A 25,362-nucleotide genomic window follows, 5' to 3' on the forward strand; every position below is an offset into this window, starting at 1 on the left:
AGGAGAGCCCAGGACTGAGCTCCAGCTTTCTGCCTTCTGGGCCAGTTTCCTGTCATCCCCTATCTAGAACCAGCCTCTCAAGAAAGAAGGCCCTGACTAGAAAAAGTCTAGGTTAATGACATTTGTGGGAATACACCACCACCAAATGAATGAAGTTCATGGAGAAGCAGCAAATGTAGGCAAACCTGTAAAAACAGGGCATAGGAGGAAATTTAGATTCACAAGAAATTTCTATTTGTAAAGATGATTCCCTGTCTCTATATTATCAGTGGGGGACTCTTTATCACTCTTATTCACAGAGAAAGCTTAGACTTGAACCTGCCTAACAAACCTTCCTAAACAACCCTAGTTTACTGTACTTTTGCTGGTTACCTTCCTGTAACTTGACCAGCTCCTGCATCTTGAAGCCCAAACCCCTTTTCCTTTGTTAAGCCTGAAATGTGCGCTAGAAATCTCATTCATCTAGCTGTCTCTTTGAGCTGTCTCTTTGTCAACTCCTGGGCACAGGTATGCAATTAAAAGCTTTTTTCCTTTTGTTAATCTTTCTTTCAGTAGTTTGATTGGTGGGCCCCAGCCAATGAAAAAGAATTTTTTCCTCCCTGCACTAGCCTGCCAGCAGGGCCCAGATCCCAGGTCACAGAGAGATGGGTGCAGAGTGGTGTCCTCGTCATCAGGAACCTCGGAAAGTTCCTCTTTCTATGTAACAACGGGGACTGACTCCTCTGATGGGTCTTTTGGTGCTGGAGTGTCATGTGTTTCCTCTTCCTAAGCTTTTTCTTACAGCACTGCAGTGTCTGGCCTCAGGTTATTATTGAATGCAAGTCCATGTGCCCGACGCACAGTGAGGCCATATAAACCGAAACATCAGAGTTTGAGGTAGAGAAAGGTTTTTTGCAGGCCCATGCAAGGAGATGGAGTGGCTTGTGCCCTCCAAGCCTCAAAATCTTTGCAGGGTTTCAGCAAAGCTCTTTTTATCTCTCTAGCTATCTATTTTTGGTTTTACTGGATCTTCGTTGGTGCATGTGGGCTTTCTCTATAATTGCGACAAGGGGTGACTACTCTCGAGTTGCAGTGCACGGGCTTCTCATTGTGGTGGCTTCTCTGTTGCACAGCACAGGCTGCACGCACGTGAGCTTCTGTAGTTGCAGCACTCAGGCTCAGCAGTTGTGGCTCCTAGGCTTAGTTGCTCTGAGGCCTGTGGAATCTTCCTGGACCAGGGATTCAACCTGTGTCCCCTGCAGTGACAGATGGATTCTTATCCACTGTACCACCAGGGAAGTCCAGCAAAGTTCTTTTTAAGGGAGAACGAGGGAGGGCTATGGTCGGTTGTTGGAAGTTTCTTGATGTTGGAATCCTTTGTTCTTGCAGCTGTTTACCTGGGTCATGTCATGATGTTCCTGTAAATCTCCAACAAGACAAATGTTTTTCTCTGTTCTGCAGCTTTTTACCTCTATATGAATGAAAAAGTGTTATACCCTTGAGAATGGGTTATCCTGTATATTTCAGGCTATAGGCAGCATTCTTAACTGAGGCAAAAGTATTAGAATACAAACTTTAAAGTAAAAGAAACAGATTCAACATGGAGTCAGATTTGTTCTTCCCTATTACAACGTTGCTTCCCGGGTAGCACAGTCATAAAGAATATGTCTGCCAGTGCAGGAGGTGGAGGACACGTGGGCTTGATCCCTGGGCTGCAAAGAGCCCCTAGAGTAGGAAGTGGCAAACTACTCCAGTATTCTTGCCTAGAGAATCCCATGGACAGAGGAGCTACAGCCCATGGGGTTGCAAAGAGTCGGACATGACCAAGCAGCTGAGCACGCACTCGTACATTGCACGGTTACCTGGGGTGAGTGGGGACAGGATGACGAACCGTCTTCCTCTTCCCCCGTGACAGGAAGACCAGTGGGGCCTGCATCTCTAATGTAGTCATTCAGACTGCTGCCCAGGGGCCTGCAGATGACTTAGCCTTTTAAATAAGAGTCATCTAATTTTAAAGAATGATGGAAAATTTCTCTGGTTCTCCATTATAAATGGAACAGACAAGATCCACCGACTCTAAATACTATTCCTTTTCTCTTGGCAAGTTTCCTGGCATGGAGGATACCACATGGTGTCCTAATGGTTGGAACTGGGTTTGCCTTCGGAACAGAAGGAAGTTTCTTAGCATGAACAGCGCCACAGCCCCAGCGTGAGATGGATCCCCACGTCGCTCTCTGTCTGAAGCCGATGGCTGGATTTCAGGGCCATGTGTGCATTCTCCTGTGGGATTCCCTCGCCAGGCAACAGAAGGCAGTCTCGATTTGGGCAGAATCTGGAAGATCTCACTCTGACTGACAGATGGACAGCCTGACAACAACCAAACGGAAATAGATGCGTGTACCCATCAGAAGGCACTTGAAACTCTGAATATGGAATAAGAAATAAGAGTTAGAAGAAAAGCCGGCCTCTGAGGCCATGGCAGGCTGCCAGCTATTTTCTGACTTCACAGCAGTTCAGAGGACGTGTCTCTGGAGCCATGTAAACTGTTGTTCGTCCTTCCAGCATGAGGTGTTTTCATTTCAGGCTGTGGGTGTTTCATCTAGAATGCTTGGTATTTTCTTCCAGGCCTCTATTTTAATAATCTTTTGATTTTTAAAAAATGTTTTCTTTAAAAAACGATGAGTACATAGGTATAATCACGCCTCATTCCTTCAGATCCACATGCTCATTTGGAATTTGTGATAATTCAGCTCCTACAGAATTGATTCCCTTTAGGGAAGTTGCATGCTTGCTCAGTCATGTCCAACTCTTTGTGACCCCATGGGCTATAGCCTGTCAGGCTCCTCTGTCCATGGGATTCTCCAGGCAAGAATACTGGGGTGGGTTGCCATTTCCTCCTCCAGTTAGGAAAGTTACACCAGTCATATATGGTAGGGAAACCACTTTGGGGATAGTAGGGGGCTTTCGGGTAGTTGGTGGCAGGAAGACATGTAACTTTTGAAAGTAAATTACAATTTTCTTTTTTTAATTGGAGTGTAGTTGACTTACAGTGTTGTGTCAATCTCTGCTGTACAGCAAAGTGACTTAGTTATACACATAAAGATATTATGGCTTATCATAGAATATGGAGTGTGGGTCCCTGTGGCGTACAGCAGGACCGTGTTGTTTATCCGTCCTATATATGATACTTTATATCTGCCCATCCCAAACCCCAGCCCTCCCCTCCTCAACCATCCTCGCCCTGGGCAGCCGCAAGTCTGTTCTCTGTGTCTGTGAGTCCGTTTCTATTTTGTGGACACGTTCATTTGTGCCATGTTTTAGATTCCACGTGAGTGACGTCATATGATGTTTGTCTTTCTGTGACTTCCTTCACTTAGTGTGGCCATCTCTCGTTGCATCCATGTCGCTACCATTGGTATCATTTCATTCTTTCTCATGGCTGAGTTGTATTCCATCGCATATACCTGTGGCGGATCCATTTCGATATTTGGCAAAACTAATACAATATTGTAAAGTTTAAAAATAAAATAAAAAAAAATAAAAATTTTCAGTCTCTGGTTCCACATGAATCCCATCCGTTTATCAAAGTTTGGCCATACGATTTCTCCTAGATGGAAAAGCGCTGGTTACCATGACCTAAAACTCGGGCTTGTCACACCCTGCTGTGCTGTGATGGGAGCCTGAGAACACCGTGAGAGTAGACCATCAGAGGAGGGTGTCCTCCACGAGTTGATCTGTCGTGTCCTCCATGGGTTTTTGTTCACCGCTCGTACCATTCACTCAACTGACAACTTTGTATGGGGCTGCAGGGCGGAGCCAAGTCCCCATCCTAGGAATGTGATCTTTTCATTTCATGTGTACTTTAGAACCAAGAAAGCAAGATAGTTAACCTCCTCTCTCTGTCCCTGCACACGCACAGAGGACAGCACTTTACCAGCTAGAAAGATGCATGCTGCATTTTAAAAAATCCTCTTTTAGAAGGGATAGTTGGTAAAGATAGAGAGCACTCCCCCCGCCCCCTGACCCTGTTTGTGTAATTAGCTGAGTGAACACTGGTTCCCTGGCCAAATCCAGCCTACCTCCAGTCAAGTTTTATTGGCACCCGGGGTGCTTGTTTGTTTCCGTTTGTCTGTGGCTACTCACCCGGCACTAGGGCAGAGTTGAGCAGTTGCAACAGAGGCCATGTGGCCCGCAAAGCCTAGAATATTTACTATCTGGCCCTTTGCAGAAACATGTTGCTGAATCCTGGCCTTAGGTTGGGGCGATGCAAGCTGGCTGCCTTCAGAGCAGTTGTAGCAACAGGTATGTTTCTTGGTGTGTTAGAAAGCGAAGTGACAGGCAGCCACACAAGCAGCTTGGCCCCTGCTGTTGGCATGTGGCCTGCTTCATGGATGTACCTCATTCCCTGGTCCCTGCAGGCACTGGAATCCCATCCCTGGCTAGCGGGTTCAGGAAGGCTGTGGGCTTTGAAGCCAGGAGACCTGGGTGGTGGTCTTGGCCCTACTTTGAGCTTGCAGTGTGACCCTGATAAAGCTCTTCTACTCTATGGTCTCAGTTTCCTCACTTCTCAGGCAAGGGGTCAGGTTGCCTTGCCTCAGATCAGCCTTTGCAAGTCTAACATGCTCCAGCCTGGCTACACCAAGGGTGGTCCTTAGACCAATGGCATCGCCACCTGGAGCTTGTTAGAGAGGCAGCATCTCAGGCCCCACCCCAGACCTACTGAATCGGCTGTTCAGTCGCTAGGTCGTGTCTGATTCTTTACGACCCCATGGACTGCAGCACGCCAGACTTCCCTGTCCTTCACTGTCTCTGAAACTTTGCTGAAACTCATGTCCATTGAGTCAGTGATGCCATCCGATCAGAACTGAATCAGAACCCACATTTAACAATCTCATTTCGATATATGGCAAAACCAATACAATATTGTAAAGTTAAAAAATAAAATTAAATTAAAACAAAAAAAAACAAAAAAAACAATCTCCTCAGGCGATTCTTCCAAACACTATGTCCGAGAGGCCTTCCTCAAGAATGTCACCTTCCTGGTGTTAGCAGTAAATGCATGCTTATTTGCTTTAGTCGTGTCCAACTCTCTGCAACCCCGTGGACCATAGTCCGCCAGGGTCCTCTGTCCATGGGATTCTCCAGGCAAGAATACTGGAGTGGGTTGCCATTTCCTTGTCCAAGCAGTGAATACTGGGCTCCATGTTTTAAGTCAGAGGGCTTTGGGGATTTCACTTCCTGAGCTGTTTTCACTCCTCGACTGAGTTAGGTGAGACATAAAATGTATGGCATTTTCAAAGGAATGTTTCCCCTACCTTTTCCCAGGTATTCCCTTAAGACTTCGTGGAACTCATTGTCGTGAGTCTGGGGGTCAGCAGAGCCACTCACTATTCTTGTTTTTGTTTTTAATGTTTAACTGAATTTTAATGTTTAAATGTGTTTGTTTTTAATGTTTAAATAGTTGATTTACAAAGTTGTGTTAATTTCTGCTGTACAGTGAAATGACTAGTTATACCCATATTTGCATTTTTTAAAATACTCTATTCCATTATGGCTTATCCTAGGATATTGAATGTAGTTCACTATGCCCTACAGTAGGGCCTTGTTTAACTATTCTGTATGTAATAGTTTGCATCTTCTAATCTTGAACTCACAACCCATCGCTCTCCCCTGCCTCTGCCCCTTGGCACCCACAAGTCTGTTCCCCGTGTCTGTGAGTCTGTTTCTGTTCACAGATGAGTTCATCTGTGTCTTATTTTAGATCCCACATGTGAGTGACATCGTGTGATACTTGTCTTTCTCCTTCTGACTGACTTCACTCAGTATGATCATCTCTAGGTCCATCCGTGTTGGTGCAGATGGCGTTATTTCATTCATTCCTTATGGTTGCCACTCACCATTCTTAAAATGCGCATGACACAAGCACAGGGCAGGCATCACCTGGCTTTGAAAAGGTCGACAGACTTCACTAGCAAAGAGGGGGTGTCTGCATTCACCACTCTGTGTGTGTAGGTGTAGCAGGATGCCAAAATAGCTCTCTCAGTGGGGATGTGGGTCATATTTAGGCATTTACCAGATGGTCTCAGAGATTAGAAATAAGAAAAGGAAGTTTGCTGGTGAACTTTAAAAAAAAAAAAAAAATTAGGGAAAAAACACTCTCTCTAACAGTAGAGGAGATTTCAGTTAAGCCATCTTCTTCCAGGGTCCACTGTTGGGTAATACAACCAACACTTACTTGGTTTGGTAATTACTGAGCACTTACTGTGGACCAGGAGCTGTTCTACATCTTTTTATTTTTTTTTTAAACTTTACAATATTGTATTGGTTTTGCCGTATATTGAAATGAATCCGCCACAGGTTTACATCTTTTAATGTGCACACTCCCATTAAATTTTCAGAACAGCCCTATAAAGGAAATGCTATTACTACCCCCATTTTATAAAGGAGAAACTTGGGAACAAAGTGAAGTGACTTATCTAAGCGCCACAGTGGAGGTGGCTTTAACACTGAGGCATCCAGCTGCCGTGCCCGTGCTGTCAGTAGCCAGGCTGAGCTGCGGGACATGTGGGATCTATTCGGTGACTGAGTGAGGAGGGTCAGGCCTACTACTGGCCTGTTTTCTAGGAGGCTGGGGAGACCTTGGCAAGGAGCTCAAGCTGGAATTCTGCTAGGATGCAGGTCTGAGTGGATAATGGTGTTATTGGTGGCTCTCCTCTGATAGATTTTGACTCTGTTGGTGCAGAAACCATGTCTCTTTCATCCACTATTGTATTTCTAAGGCCTAGCACAGTGCCCGTTTCCTGGTAGGCATGGTGAGTGAATGAATCAAAGAATGAACTAATGCATGAGTGAGTTGCCTTTTCTGAAGACAAACGTGGAGTCTGACACGTGGAGTCTGGTCAAAGGCCACGTCAGTCGCACAGTTAACTCTGGACATCTGGAGGAACCAGCAAGGGCTTCCTGGAGGAGGGAGCATTTCTGCTGAGCCTTGATGTGGAGGTGGCAGAAGGGTGCCATTTGGGGCGGGAACAAGTGCTGAAAGCTTCGTGTTTGCAAGCCCTGGCCCAGATGTCACGGACACCTCTCCTGCAGAGGGACCACACAGGCACCGTGTTGAATAAACACCGTCTTCCTTGGCCTGGGACTCTGGCGGGAGCGTAGTCCTCTGTCCAGCTTTGCCACACACGGTCCCCTTGCACTGGCCAAGGATGTCTGCCCACCCGTCACCTCCTGTTCCCTCTCCCCTTATCAGCGGAAGATGAACTTCGTGGAGCTCTCCTGTCAAACGATGCACAAACTATTCCCTTGTAGGGCAAAGACTTGTGGATCTTTGCAACAATATTTCATAATTTATATATTTGATTAAAAAGCGGAACCTGTGCCAGCAGTCTGCATGATCTAGCATATTGGGATCATTAGCTGCTTGTGTCACTCTGCTATTTTAAAACTTTCCATATTTGAACTTGTGCATGTACATCCTTCACATTTATTAAACTTTTCCCATAAAAACAGCTTAGTAAGTCTCCATCATCTTTCATGGAATAAAAGAAAAAAAAAAAGGTCCCAATAAAACCCTGCAGACATTTCCTTGAGGGAATACCATTTTATTTGGACCTTTAAAAACATTTGTCTATTCTTGCCAGTAATTAAAAAAAATACCAAGACAAATGAGAGTTTTAGTAGCACGATAATTGCTTCAAGATGAGCTCTGTGATTTGGCTTCCTCCCTGGCTCTTTGCTGTACTCCTCCCAGGAGTCTGCATTCCCCAATCCCGGATGGCCTCGTCCTTAGATTCCTTGGCTTGGTTCTCTTCTAACTTCTAGAAGTGCTCCTTCTCTGTGCTTTGCTCCTGTAGTTTTATCCACCCTCCCTCTCTTTGCCCAGAAGGATTTCCTTTGTCACCTCCAGTTCTAATGGAACCTGTCTTTTATACAAGGGCCTGACTTTTGTGATTTAGGGGTGGCTGATCCCTTCTCTTCCCCTCAGGGATTGGCTGGTTAATCAAGGCACTGCCCATCAAGGTACCCTGCCTGTCTGGGCATAGTCATTGGTCAAGGGATTAGTTACATGACCCACATTGGGTCATTTCCAGAAAGCCCAGAAAAGGGAGCCCTTTCATTAGGCTTACTGGCTCCAAGGACGAATATAAGCTTTGTTGCTTCTGGGTGAACCTGCTTGAGCATGAAGTCAACACAGAAAAACAGAGGTGAGAGATGGAAAAAGGAAGCAGATTAGTAGATTCTAGAATGTGGATTCCCTTCAATTTTTTTCTTTTCATTGTTGTTGTTTAAACTGGTTTGCGTTGGACTTCCCTCACTTGTGAGAGAGGCCTGGATAATATTTCTTCTGTCTGAAAGTCCAAATCCTTCCTGTTGTTCAAGAACCAAAGCTGTTCCAGACTCAGACCAAAGAAACTCATTATGCTGATACCCTCAGATTCTATCATCATAGAACCGAGGGAATCAGTCCAAGAGATCATTTTGCTTGAAACTAGTAGAATCTGGCTGAACACACATCCTGCTTGAGAAGAAGGAGCAAGCACACTTCTTCCTTCAACAGCATCATCTCCAGTCTCAGGTCAAAAGCAGGGAAGTGTGAATGGTCTGCATGCATGCCGTGGCACACTCTCAGCTTCCATGGAACTGGCTCAGACTTGAAGCCAAGCTTTTGGAGCCAAAGTCTGATAACCTAGTGAGTCACGCACTCATGTCACTATTGCCTGTGCCCCCTGGACAGACTTGACTACACGTCCAGATGAACCAGGGGTGTAACGGCTTCAGAAATGTGTCAGTCAAGCTAAAACGTGAGACATCTTGGGTACTAGTCACATTGTTTCTGGCTACAGTGAACAAGACCTCACTAATGAGAAACTGTATGGTGAGGAAAGGTATCACACAATTAAGGAATTTGTAGCCCAGCACAGAGTAGAAGGAGATTGTCTCATGTAACAGGAAAGGCGGAAGTGAGTTCACTGGCTTGATGATGCAACCAAGGATCTAGGTACTGTTTAAGTCTCAGCTCCATCTCCCTCAGTTTATTAACTTGGTTCACTTGTCTCCTCATGGTTCTAAGATGGTGCCAGGAGCTCCCACCCGCCAGCACCCAACTTAAGAAGATGGGACTTCCTGAGAAACGGCTGAATCCAAAGCTGGGGCAGGAAAAGCATAAAATGAGCTGAGAGCTCCTTGTGGCGCCAGAATGTAAAATTATGTTCGAGGCATGATGGCAACCTGTCGAAAGAGTATAACAGCCTGCTTGTAAAAGTCTTTGTTGGCCATATTTGGGACAGTTTGAGCATCAAAAGTAATAATGAGAATAATAGATAATAAGCAATTTAATAAAATAGACATCTATAACTCCAAACTGACAGAACAGTGAATAAATACATAAATAGGGAGAAAATAAAGCTTTCCCTTATAGGAGAATGCTAACTGATAAATATGGAAGGAATGATTGAATTAGAAAAAAATCAGCATTTGGCAACTATTGTAGTGATAATTAAATCATTCAAGAAACCTCAATGGATACTGACAAGCAGTGGGTGGAATTTTGATGAGGAACCAGGATATTAACATAGTCTCAAAGTATCTTCCCACAAAATAGTCATTAAGTACAAAGAGAAAAGGAGTAACTTTATAATGGAAGAAATCTAGTATAATCAAGTGTTGAAAATTAATATCAACACTAATGGAACAACTAAGAATCTTGTATTATCTTATAGGATGCAATGAAAGGAAAACAGCATCACTCCTGTGGGCTTCCTACCAAAAAAAAGCATAACCTGAATCTAATTATAAGAGAATATCAATTCTCAAGCCCAATTTGATGGACATTCTACTCATTAAGTGACCTTTAATCGTTTAAGATGTTAAGATGGTAACTGTCACGGCAAGAAATGGGAGTATTTCCCAACTGAAGAAAGCTAAAAGGGACAAGTTAAGTAACTGCAGTATGTAATCTTGGACTGGATCTTTTTGTTATAAAAGACATTATTGGAACAACTGGTGAAACGTGACCAAGATCTAAGAATGAGAAGGTAGAATGCTAATCCCTATTTTTGATGTTATTTCACGCTTAGGTTGGAGAACGTCCTTGTTTGTAGGAATCACACACTAAAATATTCAGGAGCAGTGGGGCATTGTGTCAGCCACACTCTCACGTAGTTCAAGAAGTCAAGTTCTTTGTTCTCTTTTTGAGACTCGAAGTTTGAAATTATATCAAAAGAAAAGGAAAGCAGGACTGTTTCCTCCAGAGCATCTCTTTTCCTCAAAGAAGAAAGCATTCTTAAGTAGCTTCCCTATGGCGAAGCCCCACTAGCCTGGCACAAGTCACATGCCTGTCCTCCAGCTGCCAAAGAGGCTGGGAGAATGAGTGTATGTCTTGGGAATGGGCTGTCCCCACCAAGAAGAAGGAAGCGGAGCCAGCAACGTCTGCCTCAGACTGAAGTTCCCATATTTGATTTAGGCACTTTTGGAACCCACTGCCGTTAGCAACAATGAATCATCCCAGGGCCCTCTGCAATTTATTTTTTGATTTAGTTGCTAAGCGTTATTCTAAGGATTGGAGACCAAAGATGATGACAGTATGTATTGTCTCAAGAAGCGCATAGGGGAGCCTTTCTCTAACTATTATTTATAGCACAATAGAGTCAGTGCAGTGATCGCTGTAAGCCTAGGGGGTTTGGGAACACAGGTGAAGGGGAAGGGCATCTACAGTGATCTTGTAGGGAGGGTGAGGCCGGGGAATGGCAGTGATGAGCGTGACAATTGCTCTTCCTGCTGACATAGGGATAAACCATGCATGAGTTATAACACTTTAGAGCACATGTCCTTTCAATTCTGATGCAGAATCCCATTCAGTTCTGGCAGCCCCATGGGCAAGGCAGTAATAGGGCGCCGTGTGGGGAACTCTGGGCAAAGGGAGCAGTCGGAGCAGCCAGCAGAGATGGGGGAAGCTGGGGTGTGTGCATTTGGCTTCTGAAAGGAAAGCGGGAAGTAAGGTGGGTTGGGGTCAGGAAAATTAAGAAGTTTGACTACAAAGCTAGGAGTGAAACTCTCTCACTCATGTCCGACTCTTTGTGAACCCATGGACTATACAGTCCATGGAATTCTCCAGGCCAGAATACTGGAGTGGGTAGCTGTTCCCTTTTCCAGGGGATCTTCCCAACCCATGGTCGAACCCAGGTCTCCCGCATTGCAGGTGGATTCTTTATCAGCTGAGCCACCAGGGAAGCCCACAAAGCTTTCCACCTTCTCCTGTGTGTGAACAAAGTGCCCCTGTTTTGTAGAGGAGACTGCACGGCAAGGCTGTGTTTCTGAAAGGTCTAGCTGAGCAGTGTGTGGACAGGGTGAGTTTGTGGCAGGAAGACTCACTAGGAGACCATTGTCAATCTGGGCAGAAAACACACAAGGTGAAGTACAGCCTTGGGGATGGAAGGAAGAGGCAATGGGAGAGAGGGCTGCATTGAGTGCCCATCAGAAGGGGGTGTCAGAGGGGATTCGGGTATTCCAAGTGCAAGGTCAGTGTCGTTAGTGGACACTGGGAAGGCAAGAGCATGCTCTGGGTGGTGTCCACCAGGGTCTGTGGGGGGCATCACTCCTGTCCACAATAGTGTGGACAGAGGCACCAGAACAAACTCAGGCAGGCATCACTCTGGGGCTTCATGTATCCTGTGGTCTCTCTGTCCAGCCATCACCAACCCCTGCTGAAAACTCTTTGCAGGCTTCCTATTGCTTTTAGGACAGAGACCGGTCTTGTCTGCTGCCCACAAAGCTGACGACCCCCTTGTGCCTCAGCATCCATGTTACCTCTCTGGACTTGCCACACCTGTCCATGGACCGTGGTCACTGTGTCTCCAACAGCAATAAATAGGTGCTGCTTCAGCCACAGGGCCTTTGCACATGCCACCCAGGCATCCATCTTTAACATCTTCCTTTCCCTCTTCAGATCTCAGTTCACATGTCGCTTTTCCAGGAACACCTTTCCAGACATCCCTGATTAGGCCCAATCTCTTTCATTTGCTTTATAGAGACACGTTTCCCCACCACCGCCTTTATAGCATCCATGTGTACATGCACGCGTGCTCAGTTGCTAAGTCGTGTCTGACTCTTCGGCCATCTCATGAACTGTAGCCTGCCAGGCTGCTCTGTCCATGGAATTCTCCAGGCAAGAATACTGGAGTGGGTTGCCATTTCCTCCTCCAGGGAATCTTCCTGACCCAGGGATGGAATCTGCGCCTCCTGTGACTCCTGCATTGGCAGGCAGATTCTTTACCACTGAGCCACTTTTGAAGCTATAGCATCTATAGTAGCAGTAATTTTAAATCTACTTGTGGGAATATTTGCCCAAGGCCCATTTCCTGCACAGACTGTAAAGTCCAGGGGCGTTGTTCTTTCTGTGAGCACCATCCCCACCTGTACTCAGCAGAGGAACTGGAACTCTTTAGTGCTCAGTGAATATTTGTGAATGAATGAATGAGGGAATGTATGAGTGAATATTCCATTGGTGCTACAGGAAGGGCTGAGAAGGTTATGTTTCAGAAGCACCTTCTAGAACAGACTTTCAGTGGGGAGGAGTGGCCTTCAAGGAACCAGCACAGAAAAGGGATGTGGGGAGAATGGGAGGTCTTGATACAGAGGAGTTTCTGAATGTTTAAGAGAAATAAGGAAATTAAAATCTAGAGAAAGAAAGGTTTTAAGACCAGAAAGACAGTTAAGCCAAGTGTTGGAGGGATTTACATGTCAGGGTGAGGACTTTGTTCTTAAGAGGCAACTGGGAGGCAGGAAGAATGCATCTAGAAGCTTCTCTTTGAAAAGGTGGACATGGAAGAGAAGCAGGGTGGCTGGAGAGAGGAGCTGGACACAGAGGACCACCTGGGAAGGGCGTGGCCATAGCTTCATCGAGCTTGCAAAGCACGTGAACGGGGCTATTGTAGACAAGATGATGTGAGTGGAAGTTGGGTGGTGAAGGTAAAGAAACTGGGCAACAGATGGGCAGTTTAAGAAAGAGAGGCCATGGTTGAATGGACTGTGAGCTACTAAGACTCGGGTCTTTTTACACTTGAATCCCCAGTAGAGGGAAATGTCTTTTTTTTCCTGAAACTGTGGGAAGGAAATGAATTTGGAGGCTGTAAGTGCACCGAGGTCATAAAAGAGAGACTAGCCAATGAGCTGGTCTGTTTGGTTGGCAACATTTACAACAGGGAGTGATTTCTCATGAAGTCCCTATAACTCAGGTCAGCCTGCACTGGTCACCATATCCCACGTGGCACCCATCGGGTGAGCTTAGGTGGCCCTTTCTGAACACTCTACCTGGTCTCACTCCCAGAGGGGCTCACTCATCACCTGCCTCAGCTCTGAGAGCACTGAATTGCTGCTCCTAAGTTTCTAGGAGGCTGCTTTTAGGTTCCCGTGAAACACAGCACTCTCATTTCCATCAATGCCCTGGGGCTACCTGGAACTGGGCCATGGGGGTCCTGCCCTGAGGACCTACAGTCCCCAAAGAAGTCTGACGAGACACGGCTGAAGAAGAGGCACACCAGCATTTCCGGGGCCTTCTGCCACCAGCGCCAGCATTCAGGGTCTTGGGGCAAAACAGATACCCTGAAACACTGGCCACGTGGAAATAATAAGATCAAAGTGTATGCGAACTTCATAAAACTTTTATTGGTGTATTTATCATGCCAACATTATTTTTTTTATTTAAAATTCAAATTCCATTTGAAAAGGAGGAAACAAAAGATCGTTGGGATCCCAGGCTGCTCCTGGAGGAGCCTCCACACTCACGAGAAAGCACGCACACCCTACAGCTACAGGATTTGATCACTCAGAGTTGCATTCTGGGAAGCTCCTCCTAGAGAGCCCTGGCAGGATGCCTTTCACTGGTAGCAGGGAAACAACAACAACAAAACAACTGCATCCTAAGACTTCTCAGCACATCTTTGGCTTCGAAACTATTGACCCTGAAGGATCCATCACCACCCAACCTAGAATATATGTGTATATATATATTCCCACTGAAAAAAAGATGACTGTTCTTGTTGCTGGCTGTCTCACCAGACCCTTAGGATGGCCTTGGTGCACTGGGCTCCCCTCCTCAGCAGGATCCTGTGGGTTCTGGCCGTGGGCAGTCAGCCCTTCAGGAGCGTTTGGACTTGCTGCATGTCGGGCACAGGAGCTGACCCTTGGTGACAATGTACGCCCGGCCACCCAGCTGCTGCTCGCAGCCCTCGCACACGAAGTGCTTTCGGTGCCAGGCCAGGTCTTCCACACGCTGGTAGTCCTCTGAGAAGATTATCTGGGGAGGGGAGCAGAAGACACGTACAACTCAGGTTCTATCTCGAGGAGACGGGGCATGTGAGATGGTGGTCCCTCCTCCCCCATTCTTGTTTTGTCCTTTAAATGCTTCAATGGAGAAATCTGACATAAGTATCAGGCAGTTAAGTATGGTATTTGATGAAGATCATGGTTGCATCTTAGCATCTCGGATGCAAAAAAAAAAAAAAAAACAACACACAACCCTCCGCTATTGGCAGGTTTTATGAATCTGGCATCTGTGATGCTCTGTGGGTCAAATCCAAAGCCCAGTTGTGCTCTGAGCTGGTGAAGACCGCCTCACTACAGCCAAGTGGCCAATGGCCAGTCTGCAAGATGAGGCACACCCAGCGTTACTTGGGCTTGGAACAAAGTAAACTTTGGAACATCTGTGCGATCTGATGAGGAGCCAGAGAGCGGAACAGCAAACTGGTTAAATGTGACTTCTCATCTCGAGGTCAAACAGGGATCAGGTGTGAATGTTCATTTACATACTTAACAGCTGCATGACTAGGGGCAAATTTCTCAACCTCCCTGTGCCTCAGTTTCCACATCTGTAGGATGGGGATATAAATACCACCCAGCCCAGGGGTTGTGTTCCAAGGGTTGATGCAGATGGAGTACTTGTAATGGTAACGGAGATAAAGTCAGGGCTGTGTGATTAGCACTGACCCCTCTGAGCTACACTTTTCTCAGATGTCAAATGGAGATAGTGAATCCTTCCCCTTAAAGGGCTGTTGTAAGATGTAAACGGCACATCACGGAAAAGTCTATAGCACATTAGGACGAGGAGGGGTTACCGTGAGCATACTGTGGTCCTTAAAATGTAAGCTGGGGCCTAGGCCTGCTCACAGCCCTTTTCCCTTCTTAATGCTCTTGCTCACACAGTTGCGGTGTAGGAGGATTACAGGGTCTTAACTTCTCACAGTGTTGGAGAAGACTCTTGAGAGTCCCTTGGACTGCAAGGAGATCCAACCAGTCCATTCTAAAGAAGATCAGTCCTGGGTGTTCATTGGAAGGACTGATGCTAAAGCTGAAACTCCAGTACTTTGGCCACCTCATGCGAAGAGTTGACTCATTGGAAAAGACTCTGATGCTGGGAGGGATTGGGGGCAGGAGGAGAAGGGGACGACAGAGGAGGAGATGGCTGGATGGTATCACTGGCTTGATGGACGTGAGTTTGAGTGAACTCCGGGAGTTGGTGATGGACAGGGAGGCCTGGTGTGCTGCGATTCATGGGGTCACAAAGAGTTGGAGACAACTGAGTGACTGAACTGAACTGAACTTCTCACAGAGAGCAACATGTGGAAGGTGGGAGGGGAAGATCCTAGCCCAAAGTGAAGAAGGCATTTCTAACCCTCATGTGTGCCAAACGTGAAGGTAGCGAGTTTCCCGTCACCAAGGGCATGCAGACAGTAGTTGCTACTGCCATAACTATTACTGTCACTATTCACACACCTATGAGTGCCTCTAGTCTAAACCCATATTGGAGAGCTGTGCCCCTTTCCTAGCATCTCTAACTGTTGGCTTGTGTTATGTTGATGCTACATGTTACAATAATACTGTTGTCTCATCGTGTATTACCTGATTCTAAGAGTCACGGCAAGCTTCTATTTTTTTAGTCACTAGGTCGGGCTCATGCAAAGCATTTTCGGGCATGATCTCGTTTGTCCTCACAGCAACTGCATGGGGTGGGCACTGTTACCCTCCCATTTTGTAGGTGATAAAACTGTGACACAGGAGTTAGGGACCCATATGCAGAGCCAAGTGTGACTGTGTTCTGTCTGCCTCCGGGCGCACCCCATGATGTTCTGAGCACTCACTAAGTGCTGGGCCTCTTGCCTGGATAAGGATAAGATTTGACAGGTGCTCTGTGTCCCACTTATCCCAACAGACCTGGGGGCAGGAACTAATTTCTGCCCATTTTGCAGATGGGAAATAAGAGGCCGAGAGTGTGAAGGGGGCTCTGAGCCCCAGTTTTCCTACCTGTGGATCACATCATTGGCGAAACCACACCCTCCTGGGCCTCTGGGTCGTCTCGTGCAGTCAGAGGCACTCCTGCCCCACCGTCCACCCACACAGGTCCTCACCTCATCACAGCCGGAGCACCGGGGCCGCAGGCTCTCGCAGTAATGACGGCCACACCAGGGCGCCCCGTCCTTCCAGAAGTAGATGAGGTCCACCAGCGGCTCGGAGCACTTGGCGCACACGAAACAGGCAGGGTGCCACTGCTTGCTGTAGCCTGCCCTGTCTGAGTAGACCACAGGGCTGTCGGCGGGGGCCACGCCCTTGCAGAGCTCACAGACCTGGAAGGAAGGGTGGGGGCGGAGCCCCAGGACACAGGTCGTCAGGAGTGCATCATGACCCGGGTCCCAGTGTTAACTCCAGTCCACTGCTTCCTGAGTGATCTTGAGCAAGCTACGGTACCTCTCTGTCCTTCAGTTTTCTCACGTGCAACGTGGAATAATACTACTACCTACCTAGCAGGGAGTTGTGAGGACTGAAGTATTTGTTTAGGACAGTGATTCTCACACATTTTGTTCTCAGGGCCTTTAGACTCTTAAAAAATTATTGAGAACCTCCAAGAGTTTCTGTTCATATGGGTTAATAGCTCATGGTATTTACCATATGAGAAATCATAACTTAGGAAAAAGTTAAATAACTACTTATTAATTCATTAAAAATAGGAAACCAACAACATGTCAATATAAATATTTGTAATTATAAATAACTGTGTTTTCCAAAACAGGAACATTGAGTCAGAGTGTGGACTTGTTTACATTTTTGCAGACCTCTAATGACTGGCTCAGTAGAGAATTTCTCACTTCCTGTGACTGCTTTAGCTTTTCATCTTTTGCATTAAGGGGTTTTCTGAGGAATTGAAAAAGGCATTTTTAGATAGCCCTTCCAGATAATTGAACTATTTTTCTTTGCTATTAATCAAAATTTGACAAGTGGCAGTTTCTCAGAAGCAAGTTAATGCAGAGTCTGAAACCATACCAACCAGCCTTTCATCCCTGTTTTCAACATAGTAAAACCCACTGGTCCACTTGCACTTTGAATGAATCTTTTACCTGTGCAGGGTTTGCCTTTTAATAAACTTAAAATTTTAGAAGTTTTCGATTTGCAGAAAAAATTGTACAGCTAGTGCAGAGGATTGTTGCATCTTGCAGACCCCACACCCACCGTCCTGTTTGCTTGGCATCTTACATGAATATGGTGCACTTGTCACAATCAAGTAACCAGTACTGATATGTTATTATTAACTAAAGTCCAAACTTTCTCCAAATGTGCTTAGATTTTACCTAATGTCCCTTTCCTCTTCTGGGATCCCATCCAGGATCCTGCATTACGGATAGCGACCATGTCTCCTCAGGCTCCTCTGGGCTATGATAGTTTCTCAGACTTGCCTTGTTTTTAATAACCGTGGAGGGGTTCTGGTCAAATATTTGGTATTTACCACAGAGGTAAATGGCTGTTCTCATCACATCCTATCTAGACGGCATCCTCAATCTGTAAAATCTTTCCAGTTGTTCTGGAGTTCTCGCCCCCTCCCCAGAACTCCAGTGGTGAAGGTGATACTGGTTGTCATCTCCCAGGGGCAGGTGTATATCCAGTATTATGCGTGGGTGTTTTTACTCCTGCTGCTGCGGCTGCTAAGTCACTTTAGTTGTGTCCGATTCTGTGCGACCCCATAGATGGCAGCCCACCAGGCTCCCCCGTCCCTGGGATTCTCCAGGCAAGAGCACTGGAGTGGGTTGCCATTTCCTTCTCCAATGCATGAAAGTGAAAAGTGAAAGTGAAGTCGCTCAGTCGTGTCCGACCCTCAGCGAGCCCATGGACTGCAGCCATCCAGGCTCCTCTGTCCATGGGATTTTCCGGGCAAGAGCACTGGAGTGGGGTGCCATTGCCTTCTCCGTTTCACTCCTGACTGATACCCTTATGGAAACCCAAGAGAGTTACTTTCCCTTCTCGAGTTATTTTCCTTTTAGGGAGACCTGTATGTCCTGCTCCCTCCCTCCCCCTCCCCCTCACCCCCCAAACAGGGCAGAACCCAGGTTCACAGAGATTCAGTCACTGTCGAGTAGCAACCGTTGACAGGAAGCAAAGCTGGGATTTCAACACGGGCCCAGCCTGACCCCAAAGCCGAGGTTCTTTCTACTCCACTGGGTGGTCTTTCCATCAGTGCTGGCACAGCTGTGGCAAACACAGCTTCTGCCTGTTCTTGTAGGAACCATCAGCTTCAAATGCATCTTACGTTTGAACTCCAGTTTACTGGCATGTTTTTCTGCCCCCAAAGAATTCCATTTTTCACGAGCAGGCCTGTGTTACAGACTGAATGGTTCACCTCCCCCAATTAATATGTTGTAGCCCTAAAGTGTGACTGTATTTGGAGATAGGGCCTTTAAGGAGTTCATTAAGGTTAACTGAGGTCATTAGGGTGGGGTTCTAATCAGACAGGACTTGTGTCCTTAGAAGGAGAGAGACCAGAGATGGCTGGCTCCTTCTGCTGTTCTCTCTGGGTGTACTCACAGGGAAAGCCATGTGAGGAAACACTGAGAAGGGGGCCCTCTACAAGCCAGAATGAGGGGTCTCCCCAGAACCCAATCATGCCAGCACCTTGAGCTTGAACTTTTATCCTCCAGAACTGTAAAAACGCACATTTCTGTTGTTTAAGCCCCCTGGTCTATGATATTCTTTATGGCAGCCCGAGTTGACTAGTACAACATGTACTGTAAAAGCCTGTCTTAATTATCCTACTTTATTTTGAATTTCAAAAAGTTGTAGACATTTATTTTCTCTTTTGCCACAGAAAGTTCTTATGTGATATCACTGATTTTAACTCTTGGCCCATAACACCTAATTAATTGATTACCTGGCCTCTATAGAAATGCTTGTTGACGCATGGCTTGAAATGAACATACTGTCTTACTAAGCACTAATTATATGTCAGCCCAAATAGAGATATTTATTGTTTTGCTATGTAAAGATGAGTAGGCATATAGTCAAAGCCTAAACACTTTGTCTTATTTATATACTTTAATTGCATACTTAATATATTCTTTTAAATGAAGAAATACAATTAAAATGGTGATAATCAGGGAAAGAAAACCAAGTGACAAAATAAGCCCATGTACTGAGAGTGGTCCCTAAGCACAGCCGTGGCTGAGCGCGTGCCCAGATAGGAATGCGTTTGATTAATTAGTCCTGGCTGCCTGACGACGTGCCCTGGACCATACTGGATTTGTGGTTTCATTTACGCCCACAAGAATGATGTGTGTGAGTTCCTCCCCAGAGCGAAACCCTGTCCCTTTGCACATGACTGAGCCCCAGCTCACCTGGAACTCATCAGAGCCTGCCTGTGTATGCCTGCTCCGTCATGTCCAACTGTGCGACCCCACAGACGGTAGCCCGCCAGGCTTCTCTGTCCATGGGATTCTCCAGGCAAGAACACTGGAGTGGGTTGCCATTTCCTCCTCCAGGGGATCTTCCCCACCCAGGAATTGCACCTGCATTTCCTGCATTGGCAGGTGGATTCTTTACCACTGAGCCACCTGTGAAGCCTTATGGGAAAAACAGATAACGCATCCACATTCATTGATTGTCACATCTCTTAAGCATAGCTGCAAAGTGTCAGCTGTCTGGCGAGGGCTGTTTGAGAACCAAGTGAGTTTCCTATCCATCTGTCTTTCCATATTTCACAGAATGAAGTTTCCAGCCCCTGTTCTCCCACACAGAAGGGCTTTCTGGCCATCCATCATGCCTGGTCAGGTATCACCAGGCAACAGCAGTGGGGCTCCCAACTTCAAATTTCCAGCTGTTTTTCTAACACAGAGGTGGGAAAAGGAAGGGATGTAAATCACCTGGGTGTGCCTGGGGCGGGGTGGGCGGGGTGGGGGGAGTGGTGGTGCTGGCAGGTGCCTGCGACCCACAGAAGGAAGCAGGGGGATGTGAGGGGTGCCTCAGATAGGCAGAGAGGCAGTCTGGGGTGATCACGGGTGACTCTGAACTGTGGGTTGGGACCTCACTCTGGAGGTAATGGGGAGCCTGTGCTGGTTCTGGAAGCCAAGAGTGCCGAGTTCTGGTTCATGCCGTGGGAGAATTCTGGGAGCACTGTCTGAAAGGGCTCTGTCAGGGCCTCTTTGGGGAGTGTCTTTTCCCTCATTGTCCCCCAGCATTCCTGCTCTGCACCCCATTACTACCAGTAGCCAGTCCTTTTTCTTTTAAGCCGATCCTTTTTAAAGAAAACAGCGTCACTGCCATTTTACGAAAACATGATATTTGATTAGTAAGTCCCGTCAACATGCATCAGGAACCAATTTCTTCTTGCCTCTGAACTGTTTTCCATGCCCTCTTCCCTGTGGTCTCAAAGGATTAGAGATCTGATAGTGTCCTGGTTCTATCAATCTGGCGGCCCCTCAGCCACCAGGGGCATCCTGGCAACCAGGAGTCCGAAGGCCCAGCCTGCCTGGGTCCCGTGATCCGGGGGCTGCCTTTCTTTCCATAAACTTATTCTATCATCCTCAGTACTGAGGATTACAGTTTCTAAACTGCAGTGGATGCTTGAGGGGGGAGGGGGCTAGCTGTGTGACCTTGGGCAAGTTAACCAACCTCTCTGTGCCTTAGTATTTTCCATCTGTCAAATGGAAAATACTACTAAAGATACTCAGAACATCATAGGCCTGGTACATGGATTAAGTGAGATCCTAGAATAACGAACTTTATAACGGTTCAGTACTAATTAGCTAAAATCTACTGTCATCCCTACCCAGCCCTATTTATAAAAAGCTGAGGCTTAGAGGAGCTAAATCCATTTCCTAAGATGACAACGATGTCTCAGGCAGGATCTGCTTCTGGTTTGGAGGCTTGGGTTCCTTTCAGTAGGACCAAGGGCACGTGGAGTGTGAGGAGGTCATTCCTCCCACCCGCGGGCTCTGTTGTTTTTCCATGTCTGTTCTCTCTCTCTGTACAAGGCCAGAGAATTAAGTCAGGTGACTTCCATCCTGTCACTACCCCAGACTCGGCTACAACCAGTCCCTGGCTTGGCAGGCCTGCTCGTCTCCTTCTCCCATCGTACCCCCTCTAAGACCATGCTCTCCGGTTCCAGACAGGGAGGTACAGTACCTCCCCAACCCTGCAGGGTCTGATGAGTAGATCTGGGGGTGGGGAAGGAATTTGCAGACTCCTAGGGGATGCTGGGGTAATCAGGGGACCACAGTTCACGAACCACTGTCATAGAGCATTTAAACATGACCTTATATATATAAACTCAGCAAAAATGACATCACCAGTTAGGTTCAGTTGGCGCAAAAGTCAATTTGAATTCCTGGGATGCTCCAGTTCTATACTGTTCTGAAGAAAGCTCAATATAGTCATTCCCAGGCGATGTCCCCTCTGGAGGAGACAGCGTGGTCCAGTAGAAGTCCTTTGGGACTGGGTTAAAAGGAGCAGAGAAGAACATTGATCATTGGCATGTCAGTGGGTTCTCATTCAGACTTCCAACTGGCTATAATCAGAGCTTCCTCATGGGAATCCGTCCATGTACTGGTTGCCATGTGACCTAGTTTTCAGACTGTCGTCCCTTGGGGAGAGGAGCTGTCGCACAGACCTTTCTTTTCTTTTTCTTTTTTCAATATTTATTTATTTGGTTACTCTGGGTCTTAGTTGCAGCATGTGGGATCTAGTTCCCTGACCAGGGATCAAACCCAGGCGCTCTGCACTGGGAGCATGGATTCTTAGCCCCCGGACCACCAGGGAAGTCCCCAGACCTGTCATAAGTAGAACATACGTGACATTTCTCCTGTGAACATCTCTTCACGCTGAAGGTTCGCCCTGTCCCTGTTCAAACGGTGAAAGCAAGGGTCTAAATGAGAGGCTTTTGTCTATCCCGTACTTCGGGTCTTTGTAAACACCTGCTTTGAGAAAGCGGAGGAGCATGCTAGGTTCAGTTGCCTCGAAAGCTCAGACCCTGTAGGGCTGGGTTCCGCCCACTGTGATGTGTGGAAATGATGCTGGCAGCTCTGTGGACCTTCCTCCCACCAGTGGGTGTCTGATTCCTTTGTTCACACGGGTCCTGCCTTAGTGACTCATTTCTGTAGAACCGAATGTGGCAGACTTGATGCTGTCGATTCCCGAGGCAGATCATAAAAGGCAGCTCAGCTTCCACCAACTCTTCTTTGTGAGTTTTGGTGGGGGCGGAGACGGGGGACTGGGAAAAAATCCTGAGGCCCCCTTTCTAGGGCAACTACGCAGAGAAAACACAGAGATAGAGGGAGAGGCCAAGGCCCCTGCTATGGTTCAGCCCCAGCCTTCTCCGTCTTCCCAGCATCATGGCCGGAGACAGGCTAGCCCGCTGAGCCCTACCCGAACTGCTTATTTGTGAGCAACACAGACATCAGTGCTCTGAGCTGCCGCATCCTGGGGTGGTTTGCTGCGTGGCCCTAGGTAACAGGTCCAGCTCATGCGGGCACGCAGAGTCATTCAGGCTTCCGAAGTGGAAGTAACCAACACACAGCGTTTCAGGAAACAGCAGGTCCAGGCCAGTGGCCCCAGGTCCCACGGCCAGAGAACTACCTCCAGGGATGAGACATGCTAGCCTTCAGAGACAAGTCTGCAGGCCCCGAGAACCTTGCAAACCAGCCACAGCCTCTCCGTCAGGGTGGCCAGCAGTTCTGTCCCAATCATGCCCTTCCCTTCTGGAAGGCTCTTATCCAAAGGTCTCCCCAGTCTAAACTCAGATTACCTCGTGAAAAGCTCACCACTATAACACAGTAAATATTAACACAAGGGCCTTGAATCCAGGCGCTGGCTTCCCTCCAACACAAATACTCAACAATTTATTCATAAACAGCATCTCCCCGTTTCCTCTTATGGCGATTACTCACTATCTTGGCTTTGCAACCTCGTGCATCCCAGAGTAGTTTGGTTCCCCGCCCCATCTCTCTGCTCTTTCCTGGCCCGGTGTTGTGGCGGGCATCTTCCGCCCACTGTGCTCCAGGCCCCCACACCGGCATCTTCCCCGGCTCCTTCAGGTGCAGACTGCATGGGATGGTGCAGGCGCGGTGGTCAGGGTCCTGGGCTTTTGTACAGAGTCCCAGCATTGCTTCCTCTTGGGGGCACCTTGGATGACTCGGCTGCCTGTCTGAGCCTCGGTGTCCTCCTCTGTGACACAAGGCGGGCCCTGATGCTGGCAAGTACTTAGCCACCCCGTGCTTTGCCTCCCACGTCTTCTCAGCCCAGGTGCTTGGGGAGGGGGCGCTCTGCCAAGCGAGGTAGAATGTCAGGTGTGTAACCAAGTCTCCCTCACTGGTGGTCTGCTGAAGGGGGAGGTGGGAGCCACAAAGTCTTCTTAAATGCTACACTTGGAAGAGAGACTGTCGGCCTGGGGTGTTCTTGGTCCCCCTTTGACAAGCGTGTCCTTACAGAGGGAGAGTAGGGACAAGGTTCATGTGTGGCCATCTCCACTGCAGCAGCCTCACATGGTGCCCAGGCCCCCTGGGAGCTCTGGAAGTCGGGGAGCTCCCATTGTTTGGAGTCCGTGCGGGGTTTGGGGTGAGGCTGGCCCGCGTTCCAGTTCTGGCTTCAGCACTCACCAGTTAGACGACTAGCTAGGGGAGGGTCTATTTTGTCGAGTAATTCTTAGAATTGAATAAAACAGCCATGAGAAGCCCCTGGCGTGGTGCTTGGCACGACATAGGTCGTCAGTGAGTGGCAGACGACACCACCCTCCATGTCATCATTGTCACGGAGTAACCTCCAACAGGAAAATAAAAGCCCTGTTTTAGTCAATGGACTATTACGCGGCCCACTTCAAGGGGGGCAGGGCGGGGCAAGATACTTGTGAAGCCTTATGTGGCAACACGGAGAAGTATTTATAGTATCAAAAGTGGGATGAAAGGAATTTTCTGTGGAAAAGAAAATCTCCTTTAATGTCATTAAAATATCTCCGCCGTAAAGGAGGAGGCAGGCGGATGTGGAGGAGCCTGGTAACCATGGCAACTGGGAGGGCTGCCTCTTGGGCCTTTGACCCTCGGTCCTCAGCTCAGATGGGGCTCTTAGGCATGGGGTGGTGGTTTCAAGTGTGCAGAGAGAGACTGGCTCTCCTGCCAGCCCACAAGCCAAACATCTGCTCTGACCAAGCTTTGGAAGTCCCTTGCCCACAAATATGTCCCCGTCAGGCCTGGAGTTGGGCTGAGCTGCCAGCTGCTGTAAGTTTCCATCTGCGAGGCCGGCTCACGGGAGGGAGGGGACCCAGGCCTCCGGTCCCTCCTCTGTGCATTCTTGTGGGGAAACGGGGTCGGGGGAGGTCCACTGTCATTTGGGACCTGAGGAACACATCTTTACGACTTCCAGAAATGTCTTCGCTTCTTTCAGTCTGTTCTCCTTTTAATCTTCTCTGGGGCCGTGGCCTGGCCTGTGAGGCAGGAGCTGGGGGGCTCCTGGCAGGAATGAAAAATACGGAAGGGCGGAGATGACATTAAATGCTATGTCCTGGCTTGCTTGCTTCTTTCTTCGGTTACAAGTTTGGGGTGTAGAGAAGGGAGGAAATTCCTGGGCAGGATGACCATGCCCAGGAAATCTGTATATTTAATTTCTGAGAACATATCCAGTAGGCTCTGTAAACGCAGGGCAATGGTCTGGTAGAGCCGTTCACGGTCAGTGCATCAAGGTCCGGTGTCTGTAGGATCCATCCAGGTGGGAGGGGTTGGGAGCTGGATGCGGGGCCCTGCCGTGCGGCTGTGGAGTAGTCCAGGCTGCTGGGGTGGGCAGCTTCCTGACCATGGGATGCTTCAAAGCCCCCAAGACCCCTGGGAACCCATGGCAGGTGGGATTGGAGTGGGGCAGACAAGCTCTTCCCTTGTTCCTGACTTGCCCCCAAATTCTTTGCTGTCTGGGCTGTGAGTCCACACATCGCCTCTCACCCCAACAAACAGAAGTCCCCGCGCCTTTGCTTTGTCCCCACTCTGCCGAGACCCCCCAGGGCTAGTGACGCAGAAGGACCTGGGCTGGAATCTCACTAGCAAACCAGTTAACCTCTCCGTGCCTCAGACTCCACATCTGTAAAATGGG

At 47.8% G+C, this 25,362-nt stretch overlaps 1 protein-coding gene across 1 annotated transcript in view; it reads right to left on the reverse strand.

The window, feature by feature from the left end:
• Window positions 1-13,620: 13,620 nt before the first annotated feature.
• The window catches only part of LMCD1 (LIM and cysteine rich domains 1), a 57,056-nt gene continuing 45,314 nt past the window's right edge, over window positions 13,621-25,362 (reverse strand). The window contains exons 5-6 of the mRNA XM_019984552.2: window positions 16,383-16,598; window positions 13,621-14,275 (exon numbers count right to left, since the gene is read on the reverse strand). Of these exons, the coding sequence (XP_019840111.2) occupies window positions 14,117-14,275; window positions 16,383-16,598 (375 nt within the window). The 3' untranslated portion in view covers window positions 13,621-14,116. The remainder of the gene's footprint in view (window positions 14,276-16,382; window positions 16,599-25,362) is intronic.

The sequence above is a fragment of the Bos indicus genome, chromosome 22 (genome assembly GCF_029378745.1).
Source record: "Bos indicus isolate NIAB-ARS_2022 breed Sahiwal x Tharparkar chromosome 22, NIAB-ARS_B.indTharparkar_mat_pri_1.0, whole genome shotgun sequence".
NCBI classification, from domain to species: domain Eukaryota; kingdom Metazoa; phylum Chordata; class Mammalia; order Artiodactyla; family Bovidae; genus Bos; species Bos indicus.